Genomic DNA, 23441 nt, shown 5'->3' with positions numbered 1-23441 from the left:
TAAAGAATCTAGCTGGAAAGACAGCAGTTCATCAATTCCTCTATGATTTTTCATCTCTTAATTATGCATAAGATTTACTTTTAAAGCTTTTAATATGGCAAATGAGGATGCCCACTCTCCAAACCAAAATATCAAAATCTCTGGGAGAGTGCTGGACATGTTCAGTTTTAGAAGATTTTTTTTTTTTTTTAATATTGGATCTCACCATGGATTTATGTGCTTTGCCTTAAAGCTTTCCAGAAGAAGTTGGAATATCTATCTACTTACCTACCTACCTACCTATATACAATTGAGATGAGTTAATTATATGGTTAAAAAACAGTGAGTGCCAAAGTTAAGTACATATTATGAGAAATTAGAAAGAGCAGTACATGGATAATCACCTAAGAGGTCAGTTTTAAATATTAAAATGTGCTGAAAATGATAATAGCAGTGGTCCACAGGTCTATTATTCTACTTCATGAGGTTAAAAAAAAAACATGTTGTAGTTAAAATTGAAACACAAATAAATCCAAATAGAACTGAAAAAATTATCTCTGAGCATTAAAACAATAATTGAATCTACAAAGTCTACAAAATGTTACTCCCAACCATTTATTTTGTGAATAACTTGAAAACTATAGTAAATCTTATAACAAAGAAAAAATCAGATTATCTATAAATATCCAGTTATCTATTTTTTACATGGTACTTTGAAAATTACAAACACTTAATTTTTATTTTGGTTTTAGGATGGGAAAGTTAAACATACCTGGCTATGGAGCTATCAGTATATGTTTTTCTTTTGTTTGTAAGTATACTTGAGGCAGAATTTCTTGCCAAACTAGGTGGTGTGGTATTTCGAGATTTGATGTTAGCTCTAGAAGAGACAGAAATGATATGATGAAAAAGTACTGAATATAGACATTTATTTTTAAAATTATCTATCTACATGATTAGAAAGATAATTAGATGCTACAGAAAAGCTCAAAAGATAAAAGTTCACATAATTATTTTAAATCTGAAAACAAGCTATAGTTAATATTAAGGATAAACCAAAGCATTTTCATTCAATAACACTTACCAGATAATAAAAGTCAATTAAAATATTTACACGCTTTACATGAAATTTAAAATCTGAAAGGTTTCTGAAAGTATAAAGTTTTACATGCCTCAAAACATATATGTATTCCTGTTAAATAACTAGGCATACTGTTAAATAATGCATTAAACAAGCAATTTATTATTATCCTAAGCATGAGATATGACTTAAAAGTATAAGAACTATTAGCTAATCACTTTACAGGATAATACTCAACTTATAAAAGGTCTTCAAAGGAACAACTAAAATAAATAGGTTAATATAATTTTCCCTTTAGAAATTTAACCATAAGAACTACACAGCTTGGACTATCTACTACCAGGGAGACTTGGATGAATCATCACTGAATTCCCATTTTGAAACCTCAGAAATCAAAGAAAGATTATAAAGTTGAATGATGATATAACATTACAAGGCTTTCAATCAGATAAAACTAGATTCAAATCCTGCTACTGACCAGCTTTGAGATATGATCAACCTCTTTGAGTTCATTCACTGATAAAATGATCATTTATAGGCAAGTTATAAGACCTAAATATATATAAACATTTAGCATTTGTGATGATGATAATACTATTACTACCATTACTAATACTAATGTTAATACTATTGTCACTGATACAAGCTAATACTTATATAATAATGCTTACTACATACCAAACACATTTTTGCATATATATGCTTATTTAATCCTAATAATCCTATGAAACATATAAGGATTAATTTTATACATGAGTTAAATAAGACAAAAAACCCTTGAGTAACTTACCCAAGGTGAACAGTTAATATGCTGTAAAGCCAGGATTCAATATTCAATAAAGCATTAGTTCCTGTACCTTCTCTAAAGATATAGTCAATTTTTTTCATTTAACACATAACCAATGTTACATTATAAGAACAAGCAGAATATTTTTTAAAATTCATTTAGATTAGAAATTCTTAAGCTTTGACTGAAATTGTCCCTATTCTACTTGCATAATAAAGTTGAGAGAATCTCCTAAAATTTTAAATTAATTACTTCCAAAATTCACATAGGTAATAACTGACTTTTTTTTTCAGACACCCATACATTATATGTAATTCTACCTTCTACAAAGTGGTTGCTTTGGGTAGTTACTTTTTCAGAGTAAGTAAAGAATTACCTTGGTATGTGAATGGGATGCTCTAAACTTCCTCAAAAAGTCTTTCCAAGTTCATCCATGAGGTTCATTCTACTCTATTTCTATAGTCTATCTAGGGATGTTGTAGAATGACTGTAGTGCCTTTTAAGGAATTTAATCTCTTAAATCATTGCCAAAGAATGGCATTTGACTGGGAAGAATACTTCCTCCCCTTTTTAAAGCTCTAGAACATCTTATTAGAAATCCTATCACCTCTTATAATATGGCATGCCAAGATATACCATTGACACAAATACACCCATGAAAGTACATACATTTAACTATACATACATTTAAAATGTTTACATTTAGAGGGAAATACAAGATTATCAGCATTAATAGCTGTGATATTAAATAACCTAACATTTGTTTTTTTTTTTTTTAAGAGAGAGTGAGAGAGGAGAGAGAGAGAGAGAGAATTTTTTTTTTTTAATATTTATTTTTTTTTTAGTTCTCGGTGGACACAACATCTTTGTTTGTATGTGGTGCTGAGGATCGAACCCGGGCCGCACGCATGCAAGGCGAGCGCGCTACCGCTTGAGCCACATCCCCAGCCCCTAACATTTGTTTTTAATAATGTACTCTAAGAGGTAGGTTCTGAATATTAATGTTTTTCTTCTAGATCACAATCTTAAGACTATTACCCAAAATCTATTATCTACAATTTGCTTGCTCAAACATAATAAAAGTAAGTTTCATTGTAGAATTATACTTTAATCCATCTTACTGACAGGCAGGTTTTTGTTTTTGTTTTTTAGATATGATTCAGAGGGTACAGATAGTAACAGTAGCACAAAGACAAATGGCTTAGGACAAAGTCTTCCTTCTAGGACCTATCACTAACTACTTAAAAATAACCCATGACTGTTACTAGTATGATAAAGATTCCTCCCATCTTTATTCGACTGTATATCTAGTTAAATTTATTATTATATATCATACATATATAATAAGCAGAATGTGTAATACATATTGGTTTAAAATAAACTATTTAGTAACGTATTTTGTAATTTTAATAAGTAAATTAATATATACTGGGCCCTAACTTCATCATTTCCAATGAGATTTGGTACTGAAGTCTAAAAGTCTAAATTAGTAAACCCTGTAGACTCTTGCTGTAGAGTTTCAAAAATAACTGTTTTTGCCACACTCTCTCTTCAGTTATGTCAGAACACAAAGGAGTGAATCTGGCAGTGTAATATCGTTTCCCTGTTTTATATGTAATTTACAGCCATCTAATAACAAAAAGAGTAAGAATCCTTTGATTATTTTCTAAGACCTTCGTCCTACCCCCGGCTAACATCATTCTGCGTCTGCTTAACAGATAATTTAGTAATATTACATGACATAATTTTCTCCTTTATTTTTCTTTTCAAAAGTATTATTTACTGCTAATAAACTCTACAAAAACAACTGTTGAAGGTGACTTCTATTAAACCCTTTAAAAATAAATATTTAATGGAGTAAAATACATGCCTTAAAAACAGTGTTAGTTAGAATAGAAATATTGAACAACAATGAAGTGTTTAAGTCCTAGAAGATTATTTAGCACTTTTTAGCTTAAAATGATTAAGATTTCTTTTTAAGAAGGTAAGAGTTACAGTAATCTACTATATAAAGTCTTTTAAAAATCTAGAAAATACTAACCAAACTGAGTTACAAATACTTACTTGTAAATGGGTAACAACTCATGTCTTTTGATGGCACTGTCTGATTTTGTATCACTGTCATACAACCTTTGCACATGTCTTCCAGTTCGAAGTGGAGGGCCTAACTTGTCCATCTTACTATTAAAATATATAAAGGTGTACCCATAAGGAGATTGCTACTGTTTTGTTTCTTTATATAAAGAATTTCTTTCTTTCTTTCTTTCTTTCTTTTAGAAAAAGACATTCTGATTCATCAGAAATCCACTACCATCCCTTAATTATCTGACTTCCAGAGTATAACAACTAATGTTAAAAAGAACTCTCAAGAGAGTTCACACAATATCCATGATTAGATCCCAAAATTCTGACTATCCAGTTCACCCTGACAGTTTTGATGCACATAAGAACAACTGCCACATTCACATGTAACAGGGAAATGGAATCAATCAGGAAAGACAACAAATATTTCAATGAAAATTTTGTAAAACTAGAAGTGAACTACACTATTATTCACAAATTATTTAACCTTTTCTCTTTTCTTCTCTATTATTTTATTCTATGATTTCCCTGCATTTTATGATTCTAAAAATAAGAATTAAATAGTTTTGTATCTGACTTTCTGATAATGGAATGAGTTTATTTCTGAACTTTATGTAGGAAACAGTAAAGTATTAACTATGTGAAAAAAACATAGATGCACAATTTAAAAAATCATACATAATATGTTAAATAAGCATGCCAGGTAAAACTATTTTTTTTTTTCTGCCAAAGGTATACAGGATCTCCATCTAGAGGATAAAGTACAAACTGCAGGTTTATAGGTTATTTCCCTGCTTTAAATCAATCAAATAAATGAATCACATATACCATCACCAACAAATAAAATTAGGAAATTTTTAAAACTACCTTAAATGACTACTGAATAACACTGCTTAACTTCAAATTACATTATATTTAAGAGATGTTTGTTCATTCATTTTTTTCCCATTCATTCACTAACTCAATAAACCCTGAGCACTGACTGTGTGTCAGATGTCAAACACTGTGCTAATTTCTGGGGGCATAATACTAAATAGAAACTATTAATGTCCAAAAAGAATCAATTCATTTTTCTATATTATAAAGGTCTATGAGGAGGAACAAATAATATTCATTTTTATGTTTTCAGTAGCCCAAACATAGCAAATGTTTCTTTATAAAAGTTGGTATTAATATTCTACAGGTGGTGATATTTAAATTTGGAATTAAAATTTAAAAATTGCCTTCTTTAAATATATATTAAACATAACTTATAAAATGTTTGATATTAAAATTTGGTTTCTTAATGAAAAAGATTATTAGTATTCGAATTAATTAGCTTTTTCTTTGAATTGTTAAACAATTATTAAAAAGACATTATTGTTCCAAATGTGGTTAGGTTTATCTTTAAAAGGGCACCAGTGGTTTATGAATAAGGTATAAAAAAATCTTTCTCAGGATAACAGATACTAAAATTAAAATTTGGAAAATTTTAGCCAAGCAAAAACAAGTTCTTGGGTTTTATCCTGAACACCAAAAAAAAAAAATCAGATTTTCTAATATGGTGAGGAGAGTAAATCAACAAAATTCAATTTAAGAGAGGATATGTATAGACTCTAATAAAAATCTAAGGGTAATTATAAATATTTTCAGATTTTAAAAACCTAACTGAAAGGCAGGTTCCACTGATGATTTCTCCTACATACTTCTGTTATAAAATTCAACTTAGTGTATGTGAGTGTATATGTGTTATCACACATACACACATAAGCACACACACCTCAAATATTTCCTAGGTTCAATGTTAGTAATGTTATTTTTATATTAAAATGACCTAAACTTATGTTCTGCTATAATCTGCTATGGCTAGGTTATGTATCAAAGCCAAAATTTAGACACCTCAATAGTGATCAAAATTTTATACAATATTATTGCAGGCTTTCACAATATGCACATCCTCATGAACTTTTTTTCTTCTTTTTTCTAAGTATTGGAAATTGAAACTAGTACCTTCACTGAGCTATATCCCCAACACTTTTCTTTCTTCTTTTTTTTATGTTTATTTTTTAGTTGTAGGTGAACACAATACCTTTATTTTATTTATTTATTTTTATGTGGTACTGAGGATGGAACCCAGGCCCTTGCACGTGCTAGGCAAGTGTTCTACTGCTGAGCCACAAACTCAGTACCTATCCCCAACCCTCTTCTTAATTTTATTTTTGAGATAGAATCTTGCTAAGTTGGCCAGTCTGATATCAAATTTGTGATCCTCTGCTCTCAGCCTCCTGAGTAACTGGATTACAGGTATGTTACTTCATCCAACTCAATGGACATTTTAAGAAATATTTGACAATGCCATTAATCCATTCCCAATTTACTAAGAAAGGTCCCTGTTTACTACTAAATCAATTAGGAAATAAATCACTCACTCTGATTTACCAAGTCTTTTCTAAGACTATATATACTAAGCATAGTAAATTGAGATGTAATAAAAAGAAAATTTCTGAATTCATATTTTACCAAGTAGCATTTAATATCTTTGTGGACTTCTATATTTATGATGCTCTGAGGTAGTCAAAGTTTTGAAATGTGTCAAATATCTACTTTTAATCTTAAATCCATCAAGCCTTAACAGACAAATCAGTACTCTATTTCCATTGCAAAGTTATCTCCTAATAGCCTCATTTTTATCCACATAACAAACCAAGTTCTGCAATCTAGATCAGTAAGATAGAAAAGTTTATAAAAATCTAAATATTGTTCCACAATTCAATTCACACACATTGGAAAAATTAGCTTATGAAAAAACATGCTTCCATTCATACAAAAACTATATTTGTTTCTTACAATTTAACATAAGAAAGTATGAGCAAATTCAACTTTTTTGTTAAAATATTTCTTATACATATTTATAGTTTAACCTCATCTATTAATCTCCAAAGTAATCTTACATTTTTTAGTCTTACATTTTTCATAGTAACTGAACAAAAGTAAATCTCTTAAAGTTGATATTTCAGCTACTGGAAATTATTAGTAGAGATATACATTTAAACTGATATTTAAAAGAAACATAGTTCTCAATGCAAAACTGTACAACACTCAAATGTGGCTGTGGCAATATTTAAAAGTTTAGTGCTTCATTACACTTCATTACACTTCCTAGGATTAAAGATAATTATCTTTTAAAATATGGAAAAATTTTTACATTGGAATGTTTTGCTTCTTAAAAAGTCTGTTGAAGTTGACCCATAGGATGTCTAGAATTTAATCACCAAACATGAGAATTTTTTCAAGTGCATAGCTTAATTTTTCTGCACTCTGAGGAGGAACAAATAATATTCATTTTTATGTTTTCAGTAGCCCAAACATAGCAAATGTTTCTTTATAAAAGTTGGTTTATGTAGTGCATATATTGTTCAGAAACAGATACCCTTGCTCTCTTTCCAGTACTGGGAAACCCTCTTTTAACACATAAAATGGACAATGAGAATTTGAACAGATATGATTCTTTTATGTATCTTTTTAAAAAGATAGCCTGCTTCTTCTCTTTGGAGTATAACGAATAGTAAGAAAAATATTCAATTCATCAGCTCTAACAAGTTGAAATTTTTCTTTTCCTATAATAATAACTATATTAAACTCTTTTAGGTCTTATATTTTGCATATGGTATGAATTGGGAAATAACAGGTAGTTAATCTCACTTGATAAAAACCCTTATATATATTTCCTACAAGAAAATCAAAATGAATGTGAGCCACAGATAACTTATATTTGAAAATAATATGGCTATATTTTATATAACAATAGGGCTATATTATTAGCCTAATTTTCTGATTTATTAAAATGAAAGGGAAAGTAAATTTATAACAGGTGACTTGATATTAAAATCTCTGGCATTACCAACAAATTTTCCATATTAAAATGGATTATTAAAAGTTGATTTAAGCTACTTCATTAATCCTTTTAAGTCCCAAATATTCAATTCTGTCAATGTAACAATTATTTCAAAATCCAAGAATGGCCTACTTGTTTTCACTTTTAAGTTTTTAGAGATGTTCCATAAATGGGATATGGGACAAAATGGGTTAAAAGCCATCTAGGTAACAATGTGTGAAAAATGCAAAAAAAGGATTAAATAAAAGGAAAAGAATTACCCATTTGATATTTCAGCATATATTGTCTATATTTCTACACATAATTTTCTCTGTGTATAGCAGAATTATCTTATTAAAATTTATTTATATTTTTCTGGCTGTAAAATATCCCTTTATAGATTTTCAAAGCATACTATTCAATCAAAGCTAGTGATTTTTTTCACTTTTTTACATTAGAATGTGAACATAATAAAAACAAATAAATAAATATTCAAATATTTAAAGTAGATCTCATCTTGTATCTTGTTTCTCTTAACAGCTTGTGGCTTTAAAAAAATGCTTCTGATTTTGTTATTCATGGTGTGGAGAGGTTTTAATAAAAATACATGCAAAATGTCTAGCACAGTGCCTGACACATAGTGCTTAGCAAGTTATAAGCATTAAATAACACTTCAAAAAAATATTTCAAAATATTTCCTGAGAGTACATTCCCAGAAATAAAATTATTCAACCAAAAATATGATCATTTTAAGGCTCATGATAAATACCATCAGATTATTTTCTAAATACTAGTTTAGGTTCTCAACAAGGATGAGTATGCTCCTAATCAACAATACATTAAAAAAAAAAAACTTAGAAAATTAAGTTTAATGAAAAGGCTGATTACCAGAATCAAAATAAAAGTTCAATGCCATTTAAAGACATACCATGAATAAATTATTGAATGTAAACTTACCCTGCCTGAGGAGTTGCTATAGCTTTATGAGAAGGAGATAAGGACTGAAGTTTGTTTCCCAAAGAGCTGCTAACTGAAGGCACTTTACCTGAAGGTGTACCTTATGACAAAAAAGGCAACAGTTAAAGAATTCTCTAAAAAATTAACATAGAATACAGTATCTGACAAGGAAAACAATTCTTTAGAAATGTTTTTTACAGCTATAGGTCAAGTTATTAATAAAAACAAATTCTTCTTAAAAGTGATATTTTAAAATGTTATTTCCAGGGAATAACATATTCATTTCTAATTTCTAGATTATAATATACATAAAAATAAAGGTACATTTCAGTGGCCAATATGTTCTTCAAACCATTATTATTATTTTTTTAATCAGGAAAATTGTCAAATCAGAGAAGTCTGAGGAACCAAGGTAGAAATGAGAGGAAAATACTTGTGGTCAGTGAATCAAAAAAAGAACCTGGCCAGTTATTCTGAACATATATTAAGTAAAAAAAAACAATAAAATATCTAAAGAATAAGCTATTGAAAGGTGATTTATTTGTATCCATAAATAATTACTAATGCACATCTCTTTATTATAAAACTATTTTAATAATCCAGAATAGAGCACAATCTTTACTTCCTTCTCTAAACAGTTTTTAAAAATTAAGTGATGTTATGGGATCTCATTACCTACAACAGTTTTGCTAATGCCACTTGGCTGTGGTAATCGTGAAGATCCTGATGACATGGTTCCAGGAGAATTTGACTTTTTAAGTGCAGGTGGCTTATACTAAAATAATAAAAATAAAATATTCTATTAACATAATTTTCTGATTATGAATTATAAACTAATTCAAAAGTTCACATTCTTCAAGTCTAAAATTTTAGCTTTACAAGAAAAAAGCTATGGAGATGAATGGTGATGCTGCACAACATTATAAGTGTATTTAATCCCACTGACTATACACTCAAATGTTTATGGTCTAAGTAAAATATTCATATTTACAAAGATTTTTGCTGAAATCATAGAAAGTTTATTTCTCAAAAATGGTCTATTTGGACTAACCCTTTAATGAAAAACTAAAAACGAGCATGAAAGTATAACAATGTATGTACAAAGTAATTTAAAAAGCACTGAAAGTCAGATGGGAGGAAAAGAAATTGCCAACCTAACTCCAATTTGAGATTTATAATACCTGCTTGGCTATCACATGTATTTGCTTTACAAATTAGACTAGTCAAGAAAATAACACTAATAATTTAATTTAAATATTTCCAGGGTCATAGTACTCCTAGATACCTGGAAGGAACAAACACAAAATTTCTCTGTGAGAAGGCAGATATAAGAAGGCATAATAACCATCATAAATACTTTCTGAATGGTAACAAATTGAAAATAGTCAATAATAACCAAGGAATAAGTATATGCCATGAATATGGGGGAGAAGACAGGAACACATTTAAAGCTGCCTGATACTACAATTATCAGACACATATTACAACAAAATAATTATGTGTATTATACTTAAATAAATGATGGATATGAGAATAGTTTATGAGAAATTGGAAACAATAAAATGTAGGAAACTAAAAAAACTTCAAGAAATTAAAAATGTGGTAACAAATTACAATCTCAGTGTAAAGGGGTAAAGTAGCTGTATAACTCTCCTGTAGATAATAATTACAAGAGGATTTAAAAAAAAAAAACATAAAAAACAAGACTGAGAGGACCCAAAACTGTGTCCTCTGGGTTTAACTGCCTAAGATATAAGATACTCTCCCACTCCTAAAAAGAGAATAACAATGAAAAATAACCAGTTTGGTATATTAACTACAATAATTAGTTTTCAGCAAAATATTTCTAGCAAATGAACAGGGAAATATGGCTCGTACTCAGGCTGGGGATGTGGCTCAAGCGGTAGCGCGGCTCGCCTGGCATGTGTGCGGCCAGGGTTCGATCCTCAGCACCACATACAAACAAAGATGTTGTGTCCGCCGAAAACGGAAAAATAAATATTAAAAAAAAAATCTCTCTCTCTCTCAAAAAAAAAAAAAAAAGAAATATGGCTCGTACTCAACAAAAAAATGACAGTGAACAGAAATCAACTCCACATGGGCAGAGGTGTCAGATTTAGCAATCAAAGACTTAAAAAATAATTATTATAGTTATGTTCAAAATGCTTCTGAAAATAAAATTAAGGGGGAACACGATGAATATGATAAGTAGTAAATAAATAGTAGGGTATCTCAATCGAGAAGGAAGGGAAAATATGATGTTTCAGATAACCAAAAATGGAGAATTCATTGCCAGTAGATCTGCAATACTGACTCAAGAAACCTTTCCAGACTGATGGGAAATGAAAAAAAGATAGCAGCTTAGATTTGCAAGCAAGAATGATTATGTCTGGGGAAGATAAATACATGTGTAATATAAAACACAAAGTGTATGTATAAATTAAAACAAAGTACATGTATAAATTAATATAGGTGTGTATATATATTTGTATATACATATTATGTACATATGTATATAATATTTATACATTTTCAATTACTTTACAAGCAGATGATTGGGCTTTGTTTTGTTTTTAGTATTGGGGATTGAACCAAAGGGCAATTTACCACTGAGATATGTCCCCAGTCCTTTTTATTTTTTATTTTGAGACAAGGTCTGCTAAGTTGCTGAGGCTAGTCTCTAACTTGCCTCCTTTTGCTTCAGCCTCCTAAGTCAATGGCATCACATATCACCAATATGCCTGGCTAAAAGCAGATGACTTTTAAAACAATGAGTCTAACATTTCATAACAACAACATCAAGAGTACTGACAGGCTTATCATGTCTATAAAGTCATTATTTTTTTCATATATTTTATATGTATATATATATATATATATACACATACATATCTATATATGTGTGTATATGTATATATATACACACTAGCACTAAAGATGGTAAGAGGTAAATGGAAAAATTCATAGATAAGAATAAGTTATGCTATTCCTATAGAAAATTTAAAAAAACAAAAAGCAGAGTTAGCCAACAAAAAAAAAGTGTTGCTTATTAAGACAAAAGAGACAGAGAAGTAAAAGAAGAATCAAAAATTGAAGAATGCAACATGGCAGACCTCAGCATAACCTATCAAGAATAATTACATTAAACAGAAATGTCTCAACACTTCAACCAACAGGTTATGGTTGCTAAGCTAAATTAAAAAAACAAAAAGAAGAATGAATTATAGGCTTGTCTACAGAGTATGCAAAGACGTTTAAAGAAAAGAAAGAACAAAAAATGAATAATTAAGTAAATGGCTATATTCTTACCAGATGAAACACATTTGAACAAAAGGAATGCTGCCACAGAAAAGGGATACATCATATGGTAAAAGGGACATATATAACAAATTATAAATATTTTTTTTTATTTTTAAAAAATATTTATTTTTTAGTTGTAGTTGGACATAATACGTGTACTTTATTTTTTTTTATTGGATGTTCACAACATTACAAAGCTCTTGACAAATCATATTTCATACATTAGAATCAAGTGGGTTATGAACTCCCATTTTTACCCCAAATACAGATTGCAGAATCACATCGGTTTCACATCACATTTTTACATACTGCCATATTAGTGACTATTGTATTCTGCTACCTTTCCTATCCTCTACTATCCCCCCTCCTCTCCCCTCCCATCTTCTCTCTCTACCCCATCTACTGTAATTCATTTCCCTCCATGTTTGTTATCCCATTCCCCTCATAACCTCTTATATATAATTTTGTAAAACAATGAGGGTCTCCCTCCATTTCCATGTGATTTCCCTTTTTTTTTCCCTTTCCCTCCCACCTCATGTCTCTGTTTAATGTTAAACTTTTCTTCCTGCTGTTCCTCCCTGTTCTGTTCTTAGTTGCTCTCATTATATCAAAGAAGACATTTGGTATTTGTTTTTTAGGGATTGGCTAGCTTCACTAAGAATAATCTGCTCTAGTGCCATCCATTTCCCTGCAAATTCCGTGATTTTGTCATTTTTTAGTGCTGCGTAATACTCCATGGTGTATAAATGCCACATTTTTTTTATCCATTCATCTATTGAAGGGCATCTGGGTTGATTCCACAGTCTGGCAATTGTGAATTGTGCTGCTATGAACATCGATGTGGCAGTATCCCTGTAGTGTGCTCTTTTAAGGTCTTCAGGAAATAGTCCGAGAAAGAGAAATTCACTTATTTGTAAAACTCAAGAGCAGAGCACATATTTTTTTTCCAGATGTCATGTAAAATCCGCCAAAAAAAGAATATGTGCATCAATAAAACAAATCTCAATAAGGTGGAAATTTTGCCTAATGTTTTACCAGACTACAACAGAATTAAACAAAAATAAAACACTGAGAAAAAGCCCCAACTATCCATAACTAAATGCTTCACTCTGAAATAAACTATGAGTAATAGAATTACATATTAGAAAATATTTTAAACTGAACAATAAGAAGCATATTGAGATTTGTATATATTGGAAAGCCTAGAAATGTATTCATATCTGGATAAATAAGATCTGCCAAAACTGAATCAAGAGGACATAGAAAACCTAAACAAACCTATAACTATAGCAATGAGCTAAAAGCAGTAATAAAAAGCCTTCCAACAAAGAAAAAACAAGATGGATTTTTAGTTGAATTCTACCAAACCCTTAAAGTAATGCCAGTACTCTTCAAATTATTCGATGAAATAGAAATGAATGGAATACTTCCTTCTATCAAGCCAATATTACACTCATACCAAAACAAGAACAGAACACATCAAGGAAAGAAAACTACAGACCAATATCCCTGATGAACTTATATTAAAAAATACTTGAACAGTAGTAAATCATGTTCAGCAATATATGAAGAAGAGTGTACACCACAGTCAAGTTGGTTTTATTTCAGAGGCAAGGATGGCTTAATACATAAAATAAATATAATTCGTCACATAAAAAGAATTAAGAACAAAATTACTTGGTCATCTCAACATATGCAGTGAAGGCCTTTGACAAAATTTAATACCCATTCATGATAAAAACACCAAAGAATCTAGGGATAGAAGGAATCTACCTCAACATTATGAAGGCTATATATGAAAAAATCCAAATCCAATTTCATGGTAAATGGGGAAAAACTGAAAGCATTCCTTTAAAATCTGAAAGAAGACAAGACTGTTCACTCTCACTACTCCTATTTTATACAGTGCTAGAAATTCTAGTCAGAGCAATTAGGCAAGAGAAGGAAATAAAAGGATAAACACAGAAAATGAAGAAACCAAACCATCACTATTTGCAGATGATATGATCCTATATCCAGAAGATCCAAAAAACTCCAACAAAAGACTTCTAGAGCTAATAAACAAATGTGGCAAAGTAGCAGTGAACAAAATCAACATACAAAGATCAACAGCTTTCATATATACCAATAATAAACGTGTTGTGAAAGAAATCAGGAAAATAATTCCATCTGTAATAGGCTCAAAAAACAGAAAACAAATAAAACAACAACAAAACACCTTTAGAATAAGTCAAGGATGTGAATACTGAGAAAGAATTTAAAGAAGACCTCAGAAGATGGAAAGACTTCCCATGATCATATATATACAGGAAAAATTAATATTGTTAAAATGGTCATACTACCAAGAGCAATATACAGATTCAATATGATCCCCATAAAAATACCAATGACATTCATCACAGAACTAGAAAAACAGTCCTAAAATTCATTTGGAAGAATAAAGACCCAGAATATCCAAAGCAATTTTGAGGTTAAAAGCAATGCTGGAGACATTACAATACCTGACTTCAAACTATTCTACAGTTAGAGTAACAAAAACTGCATGGTAGTGGCATAAAAACAAACACAAAGACTAATGGTACAGAATATAAGATACAAAGATAAACCCACACATCTACAGTCATCTGATTCTTGATAAAGGTGCCAAAAACATACATTGGAGAAAAAGACAGCCTTTTTATCAAATGGTGCTGGGAAACCGGTTATCCATATGTAGAAGAGTGAGACTAGACCTTTATCTCTTACCCCGCACAAAAATCAACTTGAAATGGATCAAAGACATAGGAATTAGAACAGAAACTATGCAACACCTAGAAGAAAACACAGGACCAACACTTCAACTTTTAGGCACAGGCAACAACTTTCTTAATAGGACCCATGAAGCTCAGGAAATAATATCAAAAGAGTTGATTCACAATATGATAAATGGGATGGTATCAAATTAAAAAGCTTCTGAACAGCAAAATAATCAATTAAAAGTGTGAAGAAAGAATCCACAGAATGGGAGAAAATGTATGCTAGTTAATCTTCTAACAGAGGATTAAAATCTAGAATATATAAAGAACTCAAAAAACTTTACACCAAAAAAATCAAATAACCCAGTTAATAAATGGACAAATGAATTAAACAGACACTTCTCCAAGGAAGAAATACAAATGGCCAACAAATATATGAAAAAATGTTCACCATCCTTAGTAATTAGGAAAATGCAAATCAAAACTAGACTGAGATTTCATCTTACACCAGTCAGAATGGCTGACATTAAGAACACTAATAATAAATTCTAGAGAGGATGGGGAGAGAAAAAGAATACTTTTACACTATTGATAGGACTGCTATTTAGTACAACAATAGAAATCAGTATGGAAGTTCCGCAAAAGACTAGACATGGAATCACCATATAACTCAGCAATACCACTCCTCAATATTTATCCTAAAGAACTAAAGTCATCATACTACAGTGATTCATGCATACCCATGTTTGCAGCAGCACAATTCACAAATTGTGAAAGCAGTCTAGGTGTCCACCAACAGACAAACAAATTTTTAAAAATGTGGTAATATATACACAATGGAGTTTTAATCAGCCATAAAGAAAAATGAAATGATGTCATTTGTAGAGAATGGATAGAACTAGAGACCATATGTTAAGTGAATAAGTCAAATTAAGAAATTTAAGATCTGTATACGGGGTAAAAATGGGAGTTCATAACCCACTTGAATCAATCTGTGAAATATGGTATATTAAGAACTATGTAATGTTTTGAACAACCAACAATAAAATAATTAAAAAAAAGAAATTTAAGAGTTATATGTTTTTCTTCCATATGTACAAGCTAAAGAGAAAAAAGGAAAACAAAAGCAGGGGGCAGATCTCAAGAAAATTAAAGGGAGATCAGTAAAGGGAAAAGGCACCAGAGGAGGTTGGGAAGAAGGGAAAAAGTGTTAGGGAGTGAAACTGGTCAATTGTATTGTTATATTCTGTATTGTGATAAATCCCATCAGTATGTCCAACTATAATGCATCTATTAAAAAATGCGGAGAAAAAGAATTGTAAGATGCACTGGAACAATGCAATGAAAAAAAGTCTTTGTAAAGATGTAATAAAATTTCATAAGCCTCTTGCAAGGCTGGAAAAAGAGGTAAACAAAACAAAACTACTTGTTGGAGAGAAAAATGAAAATATAAAATATCAGTATCAGGAATGAAAAAGGGGAATAAAACACTATAAATATTGTAGGCATTAAAAAGTTAATAATTTTATGTCAATAAATTCAGCTACACATATAAAAGAGGTAAATTGCTTTTAAAAAGCAAAATGCTAACTGAAAACCAAGAACTACCACATTAAACAACCTTACAATTAATAAAATAATTTATGTAATAATTTAAAATCTCAGAAAAAAGAAAACTGTATGCCTAGAAATCTTCACTGTTGAATTCCAGAAGAAAATGTAAGAAAAAAAAATAACAAAAACTTTTCCAGAAAATAGGAAATAACTGCAAACCTCTGATGAGGCAAGTATTACTCTCAATCAATACCAGCCAAATTATAGATCATTTCATCTATCCTTCCCCATAAGGATAGATGAAAAAATTTTTAACAAAATTTTAGTATATCAAATTAAAAAACATAAAAATAATAATTTTTGACTAAGTAGAATTTACTCACTGAATGCAAATTTAGTTTGACATTTGAAAATCTGTGTAATTTATCATAAGCATAACATAATACAGGAAAAACCACATTAGTGTTTGAATAGACAAACAGCATTATACAAAATTCAAATTACATTTGCAGTTAAAGAACAAAAACAAATACAAACAAATAAACCCTCATTAAATAGAGGAGAACATTCTTAGCTTGACACAAGTCAGAGATGAAAACTCACAGCTAGCTAATATAGTACTGCACAGTCAAAAATCAAATGTTTGCCAACCTAGCCTTGCATTTGCAATCCTCCTGCCTCAGTCTCCAGAGGACCAGGGAATTACAGGCATGTGCCATTGTGCTCAGCTTAACAAAAGGTGTTTTCCCCAAAATGACAATGATAATAATGATATGGTCTATTTTCAATAACATTTTAAGAACTCAGTACAAAGATTCTCTCAAAGAAGCCCCTATTGTATTGGGGGTCTTTTAATCTAACATATTACTTGTAAGTAACAAGAGATATGGACTCAACCATTTGTTGTTTAGATTTACAACACTCAATAAAACCTGCTAGATCAGATACAGTGATACTCATCTGTAGTATCAGTTAATTGGGAGGTTGAGAAAGCAAAGATCTTTTGGCCACAGGAATTCAAGGTAAGACTGGGCAATACAGTGCAACCCCTTCTCAAAAGAGAAAAAAATTTGTTCGTAAAAAAAAAAGCTATGTGAAACAGAAATATGCTCATAAGTCTAACATTATCAATATTTTTGTGTAATAGTGTTTAAAGAAAAACAATAGTGTTATAAAAATTAATTTACTATAAAAACCTTATATATCAGTAGTTTAAGTGCTTTCATTTACATTGTTTCATTTGTTTTTCATAATCATCAGGTGGTTATCACTTAATGGCACGTTATTTGTCTAGAAGTTCCAAAGAAACAATTAGAATGTGAATCCAAGTTTCCCTTCCCTCATGTACATTTCTCAGTACTGACATGATTTTCAAACTTTGACTTTTATTGCCATTAACTCAGTCTTCCAACCCTTTTATGTTTCCTCTGAATTTGGTAATCCTATGTTTAATTTATTTTATTACTTTATTACTCTTTAAACTGATACATTTTCAAGTCCCTAACAACTCAAGTACTTCTCAAATCAATTAGTTTTAATAATTATTTTCAATTAAGCATTTTAATCCCTTAGACATTTATTTTATCAGGTGATAAAATTATAGTATAATGTCCTATAAAGCATAAACATAAACTATGAATCTCAAAGTGTCATTTTCTCATTGATCGATAGAAATTATTAAAATTGAGCATTTCACCTGTGTCCGAGAAGTTGGTTTTCCTTTGGTGTCAGTAGAAAACTTGCTTTTGTTACTAATACGTGCTGCCTGTTCTCTACAGAAATTGATATGTCTATCAGCTGCATTTTCATTAAATCTCCTTTGGCAATATGGACACTGAATATAATCTAAGACAGAAACAGATTAATAAGAGAATATCTGAAAGGGGATATTAAGAATCATTGGTTTTTAATGAACAATAATTAAAGATGCATAACATAGTTAATATCTGATAAGCAAAAACTCCCATTTCCATATAACATCCAGCCTGATAAACTTAGTAAAGACTATAAAGAAAAAGTCCAATGAATTCATTCTAATTTTTTTCTAACTTTGAATCAAATTTGAGGAGAACTGAAGAGAAAAAAAGAACAAAAGATAAATCTTCAGGACAAAAGAATGAATAAGTAGAAGAAAAGATATCATTTCTCCTTTACTTCTATAATACCGTATGCTTTCATTCTGTATATATACTGTATATGGTAGACTAGTTAAACCTAATATACCGTACTAATATACCACTTAAAATATAGATTTATCCATAGAATCTTATACATCCATTAGAGAAAGCCATCGAAAAATAGTTTTATTCACTTCCAACAACTTTACTTTCTTTTAGAGGTCCTAACAGATGGAAGAAGTGATTTTAAAAAACTTAAAATTAACATAATTAATTTAAATTTAAGAGACAATGAATATTTCTAAGACAAAATATTCTTCCAAAATGTAGTAACTGTAAATAAAATTTCTTTTAATATTGAATGTCAAAATTAACCCATAACCAAATTTTGAAGCATTTCAAAGGACCTCAACTGAATGAAAAACTGGGAATAAACAAAAAATTAGTGCCAAAAAAAAAAATCTTCACATATTTCAACATGTTTACTTTTGGATAGGGAGTGTGATCTTTAAAAATTACACTAAAACCCCTAATAACAAAGAAGTAGTTTTTGTCAAGCCAAAGAGAATTTTCTAAATCCCATTACCATTCCAAAGAACTGGTACTCCCTCACTCACTAATGCAGACATGAAAAGAAAAAAAAAAATGTATGCAATATCCAAATACCTCCAAAGTAGAGAACTTCATGGGGAAAATAAAGACAGAAGAGTTTCAAAGCCCAGTTGGAGCATCTCAGAAATAGTCAAAACAATTAAAAGTAATTACTAATACTCTAAAGTAGTACTTGGCAAAGTATAGCCTATGGGCCAAATTCAGCCTGCCTGTTGCCTCTTTATGTAAATAATATTTCATTGGAACAACATAGCTATGCCTGTTCGTTTATACATTATCTATGACTTATTGAAATAATGAAAGAGTTAAAGTTCCAACAGGTACCTTATGGCATACAAAGTCTAAAAAGTTTACGGCTTTTTATAGAAATAGTTTGCAGACCTCTCCTCTACAATAAAATATTTTAAAAAAAGATCATGTCTAGATTTGCTGAACAGCATTCTCTTTCCTAAGAAATAAACCTAAATCTAGAATACTAACTCGATTGTAATGTGGCTAACTTGTTCATTAAAATAAACTTTAGGCTGTTCTAATAACCAATAGCTAATTGTCTATTAGGATCACAATATCTCATGTGGGTTTTCCAAAATCTTGTTTTACATTTTGTTAACCCTGAACAAGGCAACTTTTAGCTATTCAATGAAGAAAATAAAATTAAAAGCATAATTTAGGTAATCAGTCTATATCATAGTTTTCCTATGTGAGATATATACCTTACAAATATTGGCCTTTTTTTCTTCCTAGATAAGAAGATACCAAAGAACCAGTCAACATAACTATCTGAATTCTACTCAATGACTGTATCTCAACCCACAATGAACATGATTAATTTATCTCCTAGAAAACTAACATTTAATTTGCCATATAATTTTTAAACATGCTATAATTTTTATGCTTAAATATAAGTACTGTGATAAAAGGATAATGTACTCCTACATTCCACACAGATTTATCTTTATAATCCTAGATGGCTGGGATATGACCATTATTTAATATGAAAGTATTTAGAGATTATGCTTTAGGTTCAAGTTTTGTTACAACTTAAAATGCATAAATATTCTATCATTATTTTCTGTCCATGTGAATATTTATATCAACAGTATTCCATATATACCAGGATCATAAGAAGGTGGAGGAGGAGGAGGAAGTTTGCCACCCTCTTTAAGTGCCTGATCAAGGCCTTTAGCTGCTCTTATGGTGGCAATGAATTCTTCATGTTTTCTTCTCCAATTTGAAGGTTTCTTTGGTGGTTCTGGCTATAAATAAAGAAAACCCAATATCAAAACTATTAATAAATATAAATAAAACTTGAGATAATGCCAAATCATTTAATATCATATTCTCTTAACAGGAATCCTTAAAAGATTCCTTCCCAAATTAACTTTTTATGCAGTCGCACTGTATGCAACTTTTAAAATATAATTCTAATTGACAGACATCCTTTATAGGTGTAACATGCATTTATGCTCCCAGTAATAGTGCATTTTTCTGTTTTCCTATAATATCTCCAATGAAATTTAGCAAACTTTTGAGATTTCAACTGACTAAAAGGTGAAATATTGTCCTCTCTAATGTGGATTTAATTGGATTTTTCTTGAGATTGAACATTCTTTCACTTCACTAAACACCATCTGTATCATTTATCCTATAAACTTTTTATATTCCTTGTCCTGTTTATTGGTTGGGTTCTTGGGTCTGTTTGTGACAATTTCTAGTAGTTCTTTAGCTATTATTCCCTCCAACAACTGGCCTGTCTTTTGACTTTGCTATGGGTCCTTTAAAATGCAGAACTTTTTTAAAGGTAGTTTAATTTACTAATCTTTTCTTTCATAGTCTGCAATCACAGTAAGTGCCTGGACCAAACACATACCAAGGCCAACATAGTAAGTTTGCCTGAGCCAAACACATACCAAGGCAAAATAAAATGTTCCCATGTTTCCTTCTGGAACATGCATGGTTTCCATTTTAAAAATTTAAATTTTAAAATTGTATTCAGTTGTAATTATTCTGGTAAATGGTGAAATATATGAATTCAGTTCATTATTTTCTTTTAACAAGACAATGCAGCTATCAAACCACCCTTAAACTTTTTTTTCCCACAGAACTGTGAAAACATATTAATCACAAACTAAACCCTTTTGAATCTGGGCATATTTCAAAACTTTCTCTTCCATTCCATTTTTCTAACTATCATTAAGTTAGTACTAGTATTTTAAATATTGAGACTTTATAACATATATTGATATAACAGGGTAATCCTATTTTATTATCTTTTGCAATATTTTCCTGGTTATTCTTTTAACCAGCAATATTATACCTTCCAGTATACTGTATCTCCTAGTAACTCTTTTACAATTTCTATAAATCCAATTTCTTTTTCTTATCTAACAGTATCAGTTAGCACTTACTCTATTGGTTGCAGTTTAATCTCATCCCTAATTTTAATGGACTACCAATGTCTTTACAATAAATAGGATGCTGACTCATGTACCATGAAATAAAGATTTTATCATATTACTTAAATACCTAGAAAGCAACTTTCCAACTAGTTTATGAGAGCCACAAAACTTTGATATAAGGGAAAATTAAAGACCTACATCTTTTATGGATATAGACACAAAAAAATCTTAAATAAAAACTTTCTTCTTTTATAGGTAAATGTCTACTCATAAAATTCATCTGCTCCATAAAGAGTACTACTCATCTATTGGTAAGTTTGACTGCTCCTTGGTATTTTTTCTTCTCATAGTATCTTTGTATCAATGTAAACAGGTTTCTTATTACTCATCCTTGAATGCATCAGATTGTCCTGGCTCAACTACTTGCAAGAGATTTTGGGGAAGAGAGGCCCAGGGTAGACTTCCAGGCTACATATCAGCAACCATTTTCTTTGTTAGACCAAATATAGACTACTTACTACAAATAAGATCTCTCTGTTTTGTTTCCATATTACCCTAGGTTTAAGAGGTTGTACTGTTGGAATATCAGTTTCTTTAGCTCTTTGTCTGCTTGAATCAAAAGTCTTCCGTTTTTTAGTGGCAGTTTTCTGACTCTTCTACTTGTGTAAAACAAAAATAGTATGTTTACAAAAGGCTACTGCTGCCCGCTCTGCTTCTCTCAGTTCCCACAACCACTTCTAAAAAGCACACAGACCTTTAAGTTGGGCCTCTCCACATAAGTTTCCAAGAACCTATGCTACTGGGCCTGCTCAATTCTGTCTTCCTCATCCTTGGCTTTTGTCCAACTTCAGTTCTGCTCATTCTAGGGCCTGGCTATCCAATTTCCTACACTTTATCTTGGTTCCTGCCTTGGCTGCAGTTAACAAAGGGATATATTCTTTCTAACAAGACCTCTCATCTCTGAAGAATCACCTTCAAGTTGAAGAGATCTTTCCCCTCTAAGGCATGAGATTCTCACTATCTGATCCATGGGACTTTCAGAAACTTCCAGGACTTTCCCTTTTCAGTACCTTAACCTGGATCTCAACTGCTTTGGGCAGCACTAATATGTATTTGGTAGTCTGTGCCTTTAGTTTTACCAAAAATAGAGTTCATACAGTTGTTGTGCCCCTACTCTGCTTATCATTTTGTAGGATTTCCTTGATCTAGGTAAATAACATTGAGAACCATATTATAATGTTCAAATCTTCTAAAACACTGTCCTCAAAGTTGCATGGGTATATGATTTTGTTAATGGGTACAAGGATTTTGTTAAAAGTGAATTCTAATTCAGTATCTCTGTGTGGGACCAAAGATTCCATATTTCCAACAAGTTTTCAAATATGGCTGATATTACTGCTCTATGGACCACACTTTTGGGAGCAAGGCAATTAATTAATTAATGCAAAAGAATGGTTTTTTACTTTGCTTTAAAAAAACTATTAAATATAACTCCCTATGGATAAATTATTTAATCTCCACAATAACCCCCAATACAGATACTACTTCTATCACCATTGTATAGTAAATGGAAGCATACATAATTTGCCCAAAATAACACTGTATGTTACATAGCCAGAGTCAAATCCAGATATGTGGCTATACATATGAAGTAATGCTACATTCAAAGATTGGGATAGTTTATCTACTTAAACTAATATAATCATATTATCTGGGAGGTTACTAAGAAAAACTTCAAATACTGATTTTTGCACCTTATTCAAATTTCACCACTCTTACCATAAATATTCACAGACTATAAAATGAAGATAAATATTTGATTTTCCTATAATGAAATAATTTTATTCTTAGATTAATTTCTTTTAGGGAAGTGTTCCTCTTATACCTTGGAAGAAGTTATTAGCATTGAAAGCAGTGGGGGTTTTTTTTTGTTTCAAAAACCATTCAATAAGGTACTTCACCTAGATCATTTCAATGAACTGACC

General features: G+C 30.4%; 1 protein-coding gene across 2 annotated transcripts in view; it reads right to left on the bottom strand.

Annotated features, from left to right (window-relative positions):
• The window catches only part of ZC2HC1A (zinc finger C2HC-type containing 1A), a gene marked incomplete at its 5' end in the record, with an annotated part of 44910 nt that overhangs the window by 5308 nt on the left and 16161 nt on the right, over positions 1–23441 (bottom strand). The window contains 6 exons of one of the 2 annotated variants that reach the window (XM_081266111.1): positions 752–859; positions 3912–4028; positions 8740–8839; positions 9415–9514; positions 18025–18173; positions 20172–20313. In XM_081266111.1, coding sequence (XP_081122237.1) covers positions 752–859; positions 3912–4028; positions 8740–8839; positions 9415–9514; positions 18025–18173; positions 20172–20313 — 716 coding nt within the window. The remainder of the gene's footprint in view (positions 1–751; positions 860–3911; positions 4029–8739; positions 8840–9414; positions 9515–18024; positions 18174–20171; positions 20314–23441) is intronic. The other variant, XM_081266112.1, reaches the window with a different exon arrangement.

Source organism: Spermophilus citellus (assembly GCF_964194105.1).
Source record: "Spermophilus citellus genome assembly, chromosome: 14".
NCBI classification, from domain to species: Eukaryota; Metazoa; Chordata; class Mammalia; order Rodentia; family Sciuridae; genus Spermophilus; species Spermophilus citellus.
Note: the sequence above shows the minus strand (reverse complement) of the source record. Positions and strands in the feature narration are given on the sequence as shown.